The 15,608-nt window shown below is 34.1% G+C and overlaps 1 protein-coding gene across 2 annotated transcripts in view; it reads right to left on the bottom strand.

Moving 5' to 3' along the window:
* Nucleotides 1-15,608, bottom strand: part of STAG1 (STAG1 cohesin complex component) — a 287,724-nt gene that overhangs the window by 140,722 nt on the left and 131,394 nt on the right. For both annotated transcript variants that reach the window (XM_080933999.1, XM_080934000.1), the window contains exons 6-7: nucleotides 12,435-12,511; nucleotides 5,712-5,916 (exon numbers count right to left, since the gene is read on the bottom strand). In XM_080933999.1, coding sequence (XP_080790125.1) covers nucleotides 5,712-5,916; nucleotides 12,435-12,511 — 282 coding nt within the window. The remainder of the gene's footprint in view (nucleotides 1-5,711; nucleotides 5,917-12,434; nucleotides 12,512-15,608) is intronic.

Genomic DNA, 15,608 nt, shown 5'->3' with positions numbered 1-15,608 from the left:
TACTGTATACGTTATATATTGGAAGCATGGAACCTTTTTTTCAAAAAAAACTTTGTTATTCAAAGTATTTTCTCCAAGTCTGACCTGACTGTTGGATAACACAGGGCAAAAAATATGGTGGTAGCCTAAAGAATTTGAAGGCTGAACAAGCATTAACAGCAGTATGAGTAAGTGACTATGGGTCTACAGGTACACAGCTGAGGTAAAAAAAATATCTAGGAAAGACTAGAAAAATACAAGTGATATTCTAAAGATGATACATCATACTGCATGGTCTGCAATGAATTCTTAATTCCAAGAGTTTCAGAAATCTCATTTCAGGATTGATTTTTGCAGCTAATACGTGCGCCCTGTCATTATTAAATTAACATGATAATCACTGGTCATTTAACCCACCTTATTGGGCAGATTTTCTGTAGATCAGCAAAGATCAATTCTTTTATAACAAGATTAGGTAGACAAATGGATGATTTCTTAATTCCTAATGGTGATTCTATATAATTTCTAATTTGTATTAGTAATTATTGAGCAATTTATAGAGAAGGATGCAATTAAGGCCCGGCAGTCTTCGTGTGTGACAGCTATTTGCACTAAAATAGAAAGCAGGCATGAAACAGATTGATGATTAAGGAAAACATTCCTTTTAGGCTAGTTGTAGAACCATTATTTGATAGCTAAAGACCACCAACTGGGAATGAACAGCTTGTTGTAGGTGCAAGAATGGAAGATAAAGTGTTGACTGGGATTATCTAGACAGAACTTCAATACTAATGAGACACTAGAGAGATGTTGACACACTGTGTTAACTAAGACATAAGAATTACAGTTTCTAACTTTTAATAAACCTTTGAGATGGTGGTAGATAATGTTTTATATAACTAGTTTTAATGGGAACACATGTAAACATCTATATTAAAATCCCTTATTTAATTTACAATTTGAATTTATGTTTTAACTTGTTGTGACATTTTGAAAAAAGATGCTTGTGATCAAGTATCCTGTAAAAGGAGACCTATGAGAAACACTTCTGATTTATCAATGAAGATTCTAAACTCAGAAGAGTCCTGGCTGACATTCTACACAATCTGTGAAAGCACAGGTGTAAGAACTAAATACTATTCCCAGCAAAACATTCAATCACATTACGAAGAGAAAATAAGACATCTGTGATTAAAAAACACCCAAAAGGCACTAGAATGAAAATTCCATAGCCACACTTCACAACAAAATAAGAGGAATCAAGAAACACTACTTGTTGACTACTAAATAATCCTATATCCTCAATGTAAAACAGAGACAAACAGAATATGAAACCAGATCCATCCTTCTACATCCAAGAGTAACACCTCAACATCAAGGATAGTCACCACCAAAGGGAAAAAGGATGAAACAAATAAACAAACAAACAAACAAAAAAAGATTCTATGTACATGGACCTAAAAGACAAGCTTGTGGAGCCATTTTACTATCTAACAAAGTAGACTTCAAACCAAAACTATCAGATGAGATAAGAAAGGACACTACATACTTATCCCAAAAAAAAAAAAAAAAAAAAAAAAAAATTCACCAAATATACACCGGAATTCTTAAGTATCTATACACCAAACACAAGTCCACCAAAGCTCAAAAAGGAAATACAACAGCTTTAATCATCTAATGGTACCCAAATAATGACAGTGGAAGACTTCAATAACCAATTCTCACACCAATAAACAGTCCATCCAGGAAAAAAATTTAAACAGAGAAATGTAGGAACTAACAGACATTACAAACTAAATGGACCAGCTAGATATTTACAGAACATTCATCCAAACACAAAAAAATGTCCTTCTTCACAGCAGCTTATAAAACTATCTCCAAAATTGACTACATACAAAGACATAAGTAAGTCTCAACACATACAAGAAAATTAAATTAACACCTTACATCCAGTCTGTCCATCCTGGTCTAAAAATGGGTATCAACAACAGAAACAACAGAAAGCTTACAAAATCATGAAAACTAAACAACTCACAATGGAACAAAAAAAAAAAAAAAAAAAAAAAAAAAAAAGATCAAGAAAGAAAATAAAGACTCATTACAATTGAATGAAAATGAATATGTATCACACCAAAACTAATAGGACACAATGAAGGTGGCCCTACCAGGCAAATTCATAATACTAAGTAAGTGTAAACATAAAAAGGAATCGGAGATACTAATGTTTTTAAACCGCACAACTGAAAGCTCTAGAACAAAAGGGAGATAGGAAGGAAGAAAGGGAGGAATGAAGGAGGGAGGGAAGGAGGGAGGAAGGGAGGGAAAAAAGGAAAGGGAAGGAAGGAAGGAAGAAAGGAAGGAAGGAAGGAAGGAAGGAAGGAAGGAAGGAAGGAAGAAAAAAAGGAAGAAAAATCTATGCCCAAAAGAAAAATATGGCAAAAAATAAACTCAATACAAACAAAACAATGAATTAGTGGGGAAAAAAAAGAGTTTTGGTTCTTTGAGAAAATCACCATGATTGATAAACCATCCAAATTAATTAAAAGTCGGAGAGAAAATATTCAAATTATAAAATTAAGAGATGAAAAGGGGACATACCAACTGAGACTGAGGAAATCCAGAGAAGCTTAAGGATGTACTTTAAAAACCTGTATTCCACCAAACTGGCAAATCTAAAATAAATGGATAATTTTCTCAATAGACACCACATATAAAAGTTAAATCAAGATCAAACTAACAATGTGAACAGACCTGTAACACTCAGTGATATATAAGCAGTCATTAAAAGTCTCCCGACCAAAAAAAAAAAAGGCCAGGGCCTGGAGGTTTTAGCACAGAATTCTACCAGATATTCACAGAAGAGATTATTGCTAATCTCCTCAAATTATTTTCCTAAATAGAAACAGAAACAACATTGTTCAATTTGTTTTAAAAGGCTATCAGTGTCTTGATACCCAAACCACATAAAAACCCAAGAAAGAGAATTTTACCAATTTCTCTTATAAACATAGATTGAAAATTTCTCAATAAAATATTTGAAAACTGAATATAAGAATACATCAAAAAGTTCATCCACCATGACCAAGAAGGTTTCATCCAAGAGATGCAGATATGGTTCAAAATATGTTAATCAATAAATGTACACAGCCATATAAATAAACTGAAAAAAATAGCCACATGATCATCTCATTAGATGCAGAAGATCTTTGACAAAATCCAATACCCTTTCATGATAAAAGCTCTGCAAAGATTAGAGATACAATAGACATACGTCAACCTAATATAGGTAGTGTACAGCAAGAACATGGGAAACATCAATGTAAATGGAGAGAAATTCAAAACAATGCCACTAAAATCAAGTACAAGACAAGGTTGTCCATTCTCTCCAGTTGGTCAATACAGTACTTGAAATCTTAGCTAGAGCAATCAAACAACCAAAGCAGTTCAAAGGGAAAACCATTAGAAAGGAAGAAGTCAAAGTATCTTTCTTTATCTGCAGATGGTATGATAGTATCCAAAAGTGATCCTAAAACTCTCATCAAGGAATTTCAACTGCTGACATTTTCAGAAAGCAAAACTGCTTGATCCTCAAAGTACACAAAATATCCTGGTATGAAAGTGAAAGACATATGATTCAAACTTCCAGACACTGAAGAAAAAAATTGAAGAGGGTATCAAAAGATAAAAAGATCTCCCATAGTCATGGATTATTAGGATTAATAAGAATAGCCAACCTACCAAAAGTAATCTACAACTAATCAATGCAATGTCCATCAAAATTATAACACAAATCTTCACAGAACATAAAATGACAATTTAAGGTTTTCCACAAAAACATGAAAAACCCAGCTTGCTTAAAAATTTGAATAAAAAAAGAGCTCCTTGAAGGTAATTAAGTATGAGGTTCAGATCTAAACAGTATTTTCAAAAGAGGAAAGTCAAGCGGCTGAGAAACACTTGAATAAATGTTCAACATCCCTAGTAAATAAAGGTAAATGCAAATCAAAACTATTTTGAGATTTCATCTTAAGATCAATAAGACAAGTGATAGCACATACTGTGGAAGATGTGAAGTAAGTAAATAAACACTCATTTATTGCTGATGGAACTGAAAACTTGTGCAGCCAAAAATAGTAATCAATGTGGCACTTGCTCAGAAAGATTGAAATGATCTACCTCAGGAACCAGCTACAGTACTCTTGGACATATACCCAAAGGATGCTTCAGCCTACAATAAAGAGACTGGCTCAACAATGTTTATTGTTCCTCTATTCATAACAGCCAGAAGATGGAAACAACTTAAATGTTTATCAACAGATGAATGAATAAAGAAGATGTAGTACATTTACACAATGGAGTATTAGCCACTAAACAACAACAACAACAACAAAATATACATATACATATCAGGTAAATGGATGAAATTAGAAAAATACCATCCCAAGTGAAGTAACAGAGATTCAAAACAACAAATATGATGTGCATTGGCTTACATGTGGATATTAGCTGTAAAGTCAGTAACAACCAAGATATACTACATAGAACCACATAGGTGAGGTATAAAGGATGAGACAAGGGGGACAGGACAGATAGGTACCCCTAGAAAAAAGAAACAGAATGGACAGTTATGCATGAATTGGAAGAATCGGGTAGAGATAGCAAGGGAAGAGGGACACAAGAGAGAGAATACAGAGAGAGACAGTTAACATTATGGGCCATTTGAGGGGTAATATAAAAACCTTATAAACACTTTCTATGCTATAGACATATACAAAGGAAAACTAAATAAATCACCAAATAACAAGGAAGACAGAGACCCAATCAGTCATCTCTTGTCCAAATAAAGCTTCTTCAATCAGGATTGGGTTATATCTAATTGAGTGGTTGCTGACAATATCTAGACAACTCAATGAATGAGGACACTGGTGCCTTTGATACAGAAAAGTATGCTGAATGCTACCAAATAAGAAATGTAAACACCAACACAGTCACAAACCCTTTGAACTACAATGATTTATTGTCTAAAAGATAAGCTAGTACAAAATGGTGGCACAAAGCTTGCTGAAGAGACCAATATTTGATGTTATCTAAGGCCCACTCCTCAAGATGGAACCCATACTTAACACTGGTTGCCTGACCAAGAACCTCAGCATTGATAGACCCAAAGCTTGGGGCAAAACAAATAATATTGTTCTAAAAAAATACATAACAATAGAAATACTAATGACAGTCTGATATATGATAGCACAGTGCCTTGCTCAGGCATCATCAGAGAAGCTTCCTTTTGCAGCAAATGGGAATAAATACACAGCCAGACATTATGCAGAGTATCAGAGATTGTGCAAGATAGTTCTACGTCAACTTGACACATGCCAAAGTTATCTGAGAAGAGAATCTCAATTAACATCAGGCTGTAGGCAACCCCACAGGGCATTTTCTTATATTGAGTTGATGTGAGAAGGCCCCATTCCTTTCATCCAGCAAACAACTATTTCCAGTTTTTATTTTAAGACTATCATGTAGCAAGTAGAAAAATTATTTTATATTTTATTCTATTAATGAAAACAACCATGCAGATAAATTTCAAGAAATTTTTACTTTAATTAAAGCACTAAATAAATTAACCTTATAAAAAGTTTGATTGCAAAAAAAAATAAAAAATAAAAATTGAAAGTAAAATAAAACCAAAATTTAGCAAACCCAATAAAAACAAAGAAGACTTGGTTACTTACCAGCAAGGGTACTTGTATGCCTAAAAGCTCTGACCTGGGAGTCTGACAAACCAGTCAAAAGGGAAATTACGGTGTCCATCATATATTCATCATAAATTATGCTATATTGACACTGTCGAATAAGAACTCCAATAAATTCACAAAAATTGGAACGAAACTTTTTCCACTGAGGACCAGGCATGGTAAGGGGGTAGTCACCACTGTCCTAGAATATGTAAAAAGAACTTATTAAGTATCACAAGATAGCAGTTAGATCAGAATTTTATTCCTAGATACAAAGGAATAGTTTATTTCAAATTCACAATGTATTCTATGTGTACATTAATTGTTAATGTTTTTCCTTGGATCATAATTTACAAATGATTCTTACAGGACTGAAAACCAGCAAATTAAACTCTGTTTTTATTTCATTCGTCTAAGAGTCTTAATTAAAAATAACAGTACTAATTTATGTGTTTATATTTTTAAGAAGATTTGAAATAGACACAGAAAAATAATAAAGTTTAAATTTAAAGGTATTTACTATACTACGGAATATAAATATACTAATTGAGATACATCTGTCATCATATCACTTTTAACATATATTTTTGACAAAAAGAGAATGGCAAACAAACTGAGCAGACACACGGAAAACAAGCATGCCATAGTGTACATGTGAAAGGCAAAAGGGAAACTAAAAGGGTCCTTAAGGGTTGCGAGTCATACACAGACATCATTAAGACACAGGCAACACCATGAATATGCTCTCATCATCAATCCCAGGAAGCAAGCCAATACCATACTGCCAACTTCTAGGAGACGAGGAGAAAAAGTGAATTTTCCCCCCTGTGGCCCTGGGATACAGAGATAACAGAGATCTACTGAGTTGTGTCCTAAGTAATTAGATTAAGTCACAGAAAAATGTAGCTACTACCCATCATCAAAGAAGCCTCTTTGTAACAAAAGAAAGTCATTACAAGAAATCACAATTGGACATATCAACAGATCATGGGGGCGTCACACCAATGATTATATCTGCAATACAGCTTCAACACTTTTAATCTGGATCTTTTGAGGTGGAAGATCTACCTTAAATCTGGGCTACATGGGATGTCAGCCCACAGAGGATGTGAAAGAAGAATACTTGCTTTCTTTGCCTGCTTGATATTGCTCTCACTGGCCAGTTCTTTTTTTTTTCCCAAAGTCATTAGAACCGGCGATATCAGGATTCTGCTATTTACTGAAGACCAACTGATACACAGACTAAACAACTACTGCACTCTTAGACCTTCCATTGGCATACAACCAGTTTTAGACTACCTGAATCACAGCCTATAAGCCATTCTACTGAATCCATGTTATTTACACACACACACACACACACACACACACACACACACACACACTCATTATGCCAATTCTGTTTGTCTAGAGAACTCAGACTAATACAATCATAAAATTAGAAAACCAAGAATTCTGCTCTGAAACTTTCTTACAAATGGCTGTATAAACGAGAATTAAACAGTAAGAATAAACTTGTTTACACAAATAACACAGAAGCAGAAGAACCTAGGGTTCTGTCCTGAGACAAAGAATTACAAGGCTAACAACTGCTGAGTAAGAAAGAATTAACTCACACCACAGAGTACAGTGCCCTAATTGGTGACCCGATACAAAGTAATCAGCCCTGAAGTCATAAACACACAAAAAACTAAAAATGGAGTTGGTAAATAATAATTATTTGTGCATAACTTCCTCACCACACACATACACATGTGCAACAAAGCTGTGAATTTGAGTGAGTAGCCCTGAGAGGAGTTGTATGCAGTAAAGGGCAAAATAATTTTATTATATTTAAAATAAAAATACAGCTAATAATAAAATAAATGAATAAAAAAGGGAAACCACATAGTATCCCAACAACAGAAACAGAAAAGTCCACCATTAGAGAAATCTGAACTGATGGTACACTAAAAGCAATGAGAGTAACAGAAGAATGTCTCACTCATTTTCTAAATAGACTAAAAATCCTACTTTTTTAATTTTTGTATCACATGCAAATATTACCATGAAAAATTGTTTTTCTATAAGGAATCAGTTTAAAAGACTTATTAACTCTTGATTTTGGAATACTCAGTTAAAATGGAATGTCTTCTTCATACAGTCAGATTCTGGAAACTATGTAGACAAGGAGGCAAAAAGAATTTAAGAGTCAGAAGAGACTGATAAAATAAAAAGAACTGTCTTTCAATTTAACAGTGTCTGCTTATGTTGAACCAAATGGGGTCCCGTTGCTAAGAAGAGATAAAGATATGGGCTGCAAGCATCCTCAACTGTATCTATATGACTCTGACAGAGTCCCTGAGGAGACATCTCTATCTGGTTGCTGCCAATAAGTACTTCTTAGCATCAACAATAGTGCTCTATTTGATCTTGTATTTCCTCCCGTGAGTATTTTGTTCTCCCTTCCAAGAAGGACTGAGGAATCCCTTCCTCTACTCAAAAGATAAAAAGGCTGAGAAAGAAATTAAGAAAATTGACAACTTCACAATAATCACAAAAACTATAAAAACCTTGGGGTGACCTAACTAAGCAAGTGAAGGATCTGTATGATAAGAACTTTAAGACTTTGAAGGAGAAAATTGAAGAAGATATCAGAAGATGGAAAGATCGCCCAAGCTCATGGATTGGAAGGTCAACATCGGAAAAATGGCCGTCTTGCCAAAAGCAATCTATAGATTCAATATAACCCCATCAAAATTCCAACTCAATTCTTCATAGAGTGAATAAGAAAAATTTGCAAATTCATCTGGAATAACAAAAAATCCAGAATAGCAAAATCTATTCTCAACAGTAAAAGAATGTCCAGAGAAATCTCAATCCATAATCTCAAGCTATATTACAAATCAACTGTAATAAAAACCGCATGGTATTGGTACAGAAATAGGCAGGGAGATCAATGGAACAGAACTGAAGATTCAAATATGAACACACACACCTATGATCACTTGATCTTTAACTAAGAAGCTAAAAACATTCAATGAAAAAAGGACAGCCTCTTCAATAAATGGTGTTAGTTCAACTGGCAGTCAGCATGCAGAAGAATGCAAACTGTTAATTTCTAATCTCCTTGTAGAAAACTCAAATGCAAATGGATCAAAGACGTCCACATGAAACCAGGTACACTGAAACTATTAGAAGGGAAAGTGGGGAAGAACTTAGAACACATAGGCACAGGGGAAGATTTCCTGAACAGAACACCAATGACTTATGCGCCAAGATCAAGAATCGACAAATGGGACCTTGTGAAATTGCAAAGCTTCTTTAAGGCCAAGGACACTGTCAAGAATACAAAAGGCAGCCAACAGATTGGGAAAGGATCTTTACCAATCCTATATCTGATAGAGGGCTAGTATCCAATATATACAAAGAACTCAAGAAGACAGACTCTAGAGGATCAAATAATCCTATTAAAATATGGGGTACACAGCTGAACAAAGAATTCTCAACTGAGAAATATCGAATGGCTGAGAAACACATAAAGAAATGCTCAACATCCCTATTCATCAGAAAATGCAAATCAAAACAACTCTGAGATTCCACCTCACAAAAGTCAGAATGGCTAAGATCAAAAACTCAGGTGACAGCAGATGCTGGTGAGGATGTGGAGAAAGAGGAACACTCCTCCACGACTGGTGGGGTTGTAAGCTGGTACAACCACTCTGGAAATCAGTCTGGCAGTTCTTCAAAAAATTGGACATAGTACTACCTGATAACCCAGCTATTCCACTCATGGGCATATACCCCAACGATGTTCTAACATATAACAAGGACAAATGTTCCACCATGTTTACAGCAGCCTTATTTATAATAGCCAGAAGGTGGAAAGAACCCAGATGTCCTTCTACAGAAGAATGGTTACAGAAAGAGTGGTACATTTACACAACAAAGTACTACTTAGCTATTAGAAACAATGACTTCATGAAATTCCTAGGCAAAAGGATGGAACTAGAGACTATCAAGTATGTAGACCTGACTTTATCCTGAAACACCAATAGAAATAGCTGGTGATAGAAATACACTTTTGTAATCCCAGATACTGAGAAATTAGAAAGGCTGATCACTCAGGCTACAATCTGCAACACATAATATGGCATCTCTAAAATCAAACACAAAATAAAAGCCAATATAATTTAAAACATTAAAAACTTAAAATGAACACTGGGGCAGAGAATCATTATTAAGCCAACCTCTAGTTTTCTAATAATTCCTTTTGTAATAAATAATTCATTTAACTGTGTATTACCTTTATTTTATACTTGTGTCTGTATAGTATTAATAACTTAGCTTTCTACTTTATTGGTCTTCCCTAAAACCACTAGCTGTCAAATTTTAGTATATGTTAAGAGTCATGAGGAATATGACCGGGATATTCTACACACAAATCATCAACCAGTTTTATTAAACCAATCAAAAACTGCAGAGCAGTGGTTCTCAACCTTCCTACTTTAAAACTGTAATTTTGCTACTGTTATAAATCATAATGTAAATATTTGATATGTAACCCCTAAAGGGGTCACAGCCTAAAAGTTGAAAACTACTGGTCTAGAATATGTAGGTGATAGTTAAGCACATACTTTTAATGATTAGGTGACACTAATGGCCGGAAATTATAGCAACTCCTTTCATAAATACACAGTATGGCTTAAGATAAGTGTTGCTATACTGAAGATTGAAACAAATCTGTGATTTCAATCAACTGTTATAAGCACGGCATTGTCGAGACAGTCTAGAAGCTGAGGAGTGAATCTATCAGCGAGCATATTAATAGGGTTTCATCTTCTTTAGCCATATTTAAATTCTTGAATACACTAGATATAAATTCTTAATGTAACAAAATTTAACTGAGTGAAAAGTATTTCTATATAAATGTTTCAAATTTCTGAAGATTTTTAGCTTTCAAGTTAAATTAGTACAAATTCCTTAAATTGCATCACAAACCCAAAAGAAAGTAAGAAGGTTCTTGTAATCAAGTCATTAATATCTACTACAGCTGGTTTGTTTCCAAACTGGCTTATGAAGTGGAAACTTTATGGAGTTCTTGGGTCATCACTGTGAGCACACTCAAAAGGGAGTACGAGAGTCCCCTCTCTTGTCTTGCTCCCTGGCCATAAGTTATTTGACAGAGCTGTTGTCTTGATAAATTCAATCAACACAACACTAAAGTGATCGGGTCATTAGATAATGGCATGGTACCTACAAAACAATCAAATAAAATAAAATAAAATTTTCCTCTTCATGATAGAGTTAACACAGATATTAGTCTTAGAATTTTGAACAGTGTTTCACATAAAAAACATAGATATTCACACCAAATGAGAAAAAATAAACTATAAACAATGTCATTTAAGTTGAAACCAGTTTTCAGGAAATTCAAGATATAGACATGCAACAATAACAACTCAACAATTGCCTATGGAATATGACTAAATCAGCCTAAAAGACAGTGTCAGAATATTTCTGTAATTGAGAACATAGAAAGTACTTTGAAGTGAAAGTGAAGTGAAAGAAAAGGTATGAATACCTGATAAATAGGACATGAACTAAGTTCTAAATATTTAACACATTTGTATTGCTTTATTCTAATGAAAAATGATAAAAAGATTCTACAAATCACAAAATGTACCCTAGAAAAGTCAATCCTTTCTTTTTAATGTTTAAAAAAAAATCTTCCAAAAACATAATTCTTCTGTAAACAAAACAATACATTAAAAGAATTAGTGATAAATTTAATAGCATTGCATGAATTAACTTTAACATAAATATAATATAAAAATTTAACTCTGTTCCTGAATCTTGCAATATAGCATCAGAACTAGGAATTTTGATTAGTTAGTGAAGAATAACTATAGAAATATGTATTCAAAATAAAAATTGAAGCATTCAAGCAGTAATGTTTTTGGTAGAACTCTACTGGCTGGTTTTGTGTGTTAACTTGACACAAGCTGCAATTATCAGTGAGAAATGAGCTTCCCTTGAGGAAATGCCTCCATGAGATCCAGCTGGAAGGCATTTTCTCAATTAGTGATCAAGGGTGGGAGGGCCCAATGTTGGGTGGTGCCATTCCTGGGCTGGTAGTATTGGATTCTATAAGAAAGCAAGCTTCCAAGTCAGGAGAAGGAAGTCAGTAAGTAACATTCCTCCATGGCCTCTGCATCAGCTCCTGCTTCCTGACCTGCTTGAGTTCCAGTCCTGACTTCCTCTGGTGATAAACAGCAATGTGGAAGTGTAAACTGAATAAACCCTTTCTACCCCAACTTGTTTCTTGGTCATGATGTTTTGTGGAGTAATAGAAACCCTGACTAAGAATAGAACCATACACAAAAATGTGTGGAAGATTTACAAAGTGCAGAGATACGGCCCCACAAAGTTTTGCGAAATAACCTTACAAAAGATGTTTTAATAATCTGTAAGATAGGTTTATAAACAACAGTACTCAAATTTATCCAACCTCCAAACCATTTAGCATTTAATAAAGTTAGTATTTCATATTGGAAGCAAAATCAAGAATTAGAGATTGTCAGGATTAATAGAAAATGTAAATTTCTACTCAAGCCATTATAAATTATATTGTCATCTTTTAAAACTAAGCAAAAAAATATTTGAAAAAAATCAACATATTTAATAATGATTTAAAAGAATTGGACTTAATTTATACAGGTATTGGAATGCTACATATACCTCATCAAATTCTTCAGTCATTTTTCTTATTATTTCTGCATTCTGCATATTTCGGAACATTTCTATTCTGACAGTACCTGTGGAAAAAAATTTACAGTTAGTCTTTATTTTACACTAAACATTAAACCTAATCTTATCACAGTTTAAAAAGTTATATAAAACTAGTTAGATTTCCTGTTCATCTCAAATTTCTTCAGTAATTTTTTAAAATAATTATTAGATATGGGTGTTTTGCCTATATGTATGTATCTATACATCATGTATGTGCATTGTGCCTGCAGATGCCAAAATATTTTATTGGATACCTTAGGACAAGAATTATAGATTATTATACACCACCATGTGGATACTGGAAGCCAAACTCAGGTCCTCTGGAAGAACAACCAATGCTTTTAACCAATAAGGCATTTTCTACCCCCTCGATTTCTTTTTTATAACATCTACTTTAAAAATATTTTATTTAGACACATAGCACCTTTCATTGAAATATTTTTCTAAAGGCCAAGTTATTAAGTTCTCTATAACGATTACTAATGAAAAAAAAAGTTAATTTTTTGCTTTGCTAGTTCTTTTGTGCTTCTTGATGGCTTAATTTTATCACAAACACAGTTATATAACTTATTAATATACTGAATGCAATTTTTGTTAATTTTGTAAAATGTGTACTTTCAAAAAATCAATATAATCTAGGCTGGGTTACACTGATCAGTGATAAAACATTTACTTAGCACAGCATACAAATGGCCATAGTACAGTCCCCAGTATGGCATCCAACTCTCTTCCTCTCAAAAATAAAATAAAATAAAATAAAATAATTCAGACATAGGGAATGGTGATTAAAATGCTTCTCTAGTTGTATGTATGAAGAACCCTGAGTTTGAGCTCTTAATGGAAGAGATAAGGGAAGTACTGAAGAAGTTGAAGACTGCAAATCCATAGAAAGAACAGTATCAGCTAACTGGACCACTCAGAGCTCCCAGGGAATAAAATACCAACCAAACAGTACAGATGGACTCAAGATAGATGTGCAGCAGAGAATGGCCTTATTTGAAATCAATGGGAGAGAAGGGACGCTTGATACCCCAGTGTAGGGGGATGATAGAAGGGTGAGGTAGAAGTGGGTGAATGGATAGAGGAGCACCCTCATAGAGGCAAAAAGAAGGGGAAAAAAGGGGATGGGATGGGGAGTTGGTGGAGGGTAAATGGGAAGAGCGGGATATTATTTGAAGTGTAAAGGAATAAAGTGATTAAGAAAAAAAATTTTTTTTGTTTGCATGCTATTTATTTTTTTAAACGACTTTATTTACAAAACAAAGATAAATGTACAGATTTTAAACATTTTTTGCTTAAAAATTATATATTTTGTCAGTACTGTTTTTTCAGATATTAAAATAATTTTTACATAAAACTATGTGAATATATTTTTTAGTCAGTACTTGATTTTTTTCAAGGGCTTGACAGTATGCATTGAAAACCTAATAGTTACAATGAGCGTAAAGTACATGCAAAACAAAGAATTTGGTTAAGTCATTGTTTCTGGTGGCTGAGTAGTATTCCATTGTGTAAATGTACCACAATTTTTATATCCATTCATCTTCTGAAGGACATCTGGGTTCTTTCCAGCTTCTGGCTATTATAAATAGAACCGCTATGAACATTGTGGTGCATATATCTTTGTTGTGTATTAAAGTGTCTCTGGGGTATATTCCCAGAAGTGGAATAGCTGGGTCTTCAGGTAGTACTATATGCAATTTTCTGAGGTATCGCCAGACTGATTTCCAGAGTGGTTGTATTAGTTTGCAGAAAAATTTTTAAAAGAGAAAGTGAACGTGGATCCTCTGCAAGATCTTCACCTAATGTTAACCACTGAGCTCTCTCTTTAGTGATGCTCCTGTGCTCCTCTTTCCACTTTTATAATATTTTAAAGATTAAGCAATACAAATACAGGATGTTTGTCACAGGCTCATGTGGTGAAACCCTGGTCCCCTGTTATTTGTGCTGTTCTGGCACATGCAAGAAAGTTTAGGAGGTGGGGTCTAAGGTAAGAAGCACTATAATTTATCTCAGGGACATTATGTATATATTCTCTGGCCTCATATTTTCTATTTTTCTGCTGTCTTAGTGCCATGAAATGAATGGCCTATATCATACATTTCTATAGACATTTCCATTATACAATTCAATGTCTTACCTAACAGCAAAAGAGATAAATAACTATGAACTGAAAATTCTGAAGCTGTAAGTCAATGTAAATCTTTCTTGCCTTTAGTGAAAATTGACCAACCTGGAAAATTAGAATGGTTATGACTGTAACAAAACCTAATCCTTGAGTTCAGAACCTTTTGGAACATGTTTGTGCAGTCTCAGGCTAGAGGCCTAAAATGTAAAAAATACAAAGTAGAAGTTTTTAGCAGAAACTGAGGAGACCAACATATGGAGTGAAATGTGGAGAAAAATGTGCTCATGAAGAAACAGGACCTATTTGGGAAATAGACCAGATATCATTCAATGCCATGAAACTTTATGAAAGAATAAATTTAAATTTTAAAATGTCAAAATATTGATTTGATATAAACCAGGTACACTGAAACTGTTAGATGAGAAAGTAGGGAGAACCTTAGAACTCATAGGCACAGGAGAAATTTTCCTGAACAGAACACCAATAGCTCGAGCTCTAAGGTCAAAGATTGACAAATGGGACTTAATGAGATTTCAATGTTTCTGTAAGGCTAAAGACACTGTCAAGAAAACAAAACGGCAGCCAACAGAGTGGGAAAAGATCTTGACCAACACCACATCAGACAGAGGACTAATATCCAAGGTATACAAAGAACTCAAAAAGCTAGACACCAGAGAATCAAAAAACCCTATTAAAAAATGGGGTACAGACATAAACAAAAAGTTCTATATCGAGGAATATTGAATGCCTGAGAATTATCTAAGGAAGTGCTCAACATCATTAGCCATCAGGGAAATACAAATTAAAACAACCCTGAGATTCCACCTCACACCAGTCAGATTGGCCAAGATCCAAAACTCAGATGACAACAGATGCTGGTGAGGATGTGGAGAAAGAGGACCACTTCTCAACTGTTGGTGGGGTTGTAAACTGATAGAACCACTCTGGAAATCAGTCTGGTGATTCCTCAGAAAATTGGACATAGTACTACCTGA

This window comes from Micromys minutus (assembly GCF_963924665.1).
Source record: "Micromys minutus genome assembly, chromosome: 21".
In the NCBI taxonomy this organism is placed as follows: Eukaryota; Metazoa; Chordata; class Mammalia; order Rodentia; family Muridae; genus Micromys; species Micromys minutus.
This window is presented reverse-complemented; position numbering and strand designations above follow the sequence as displayed.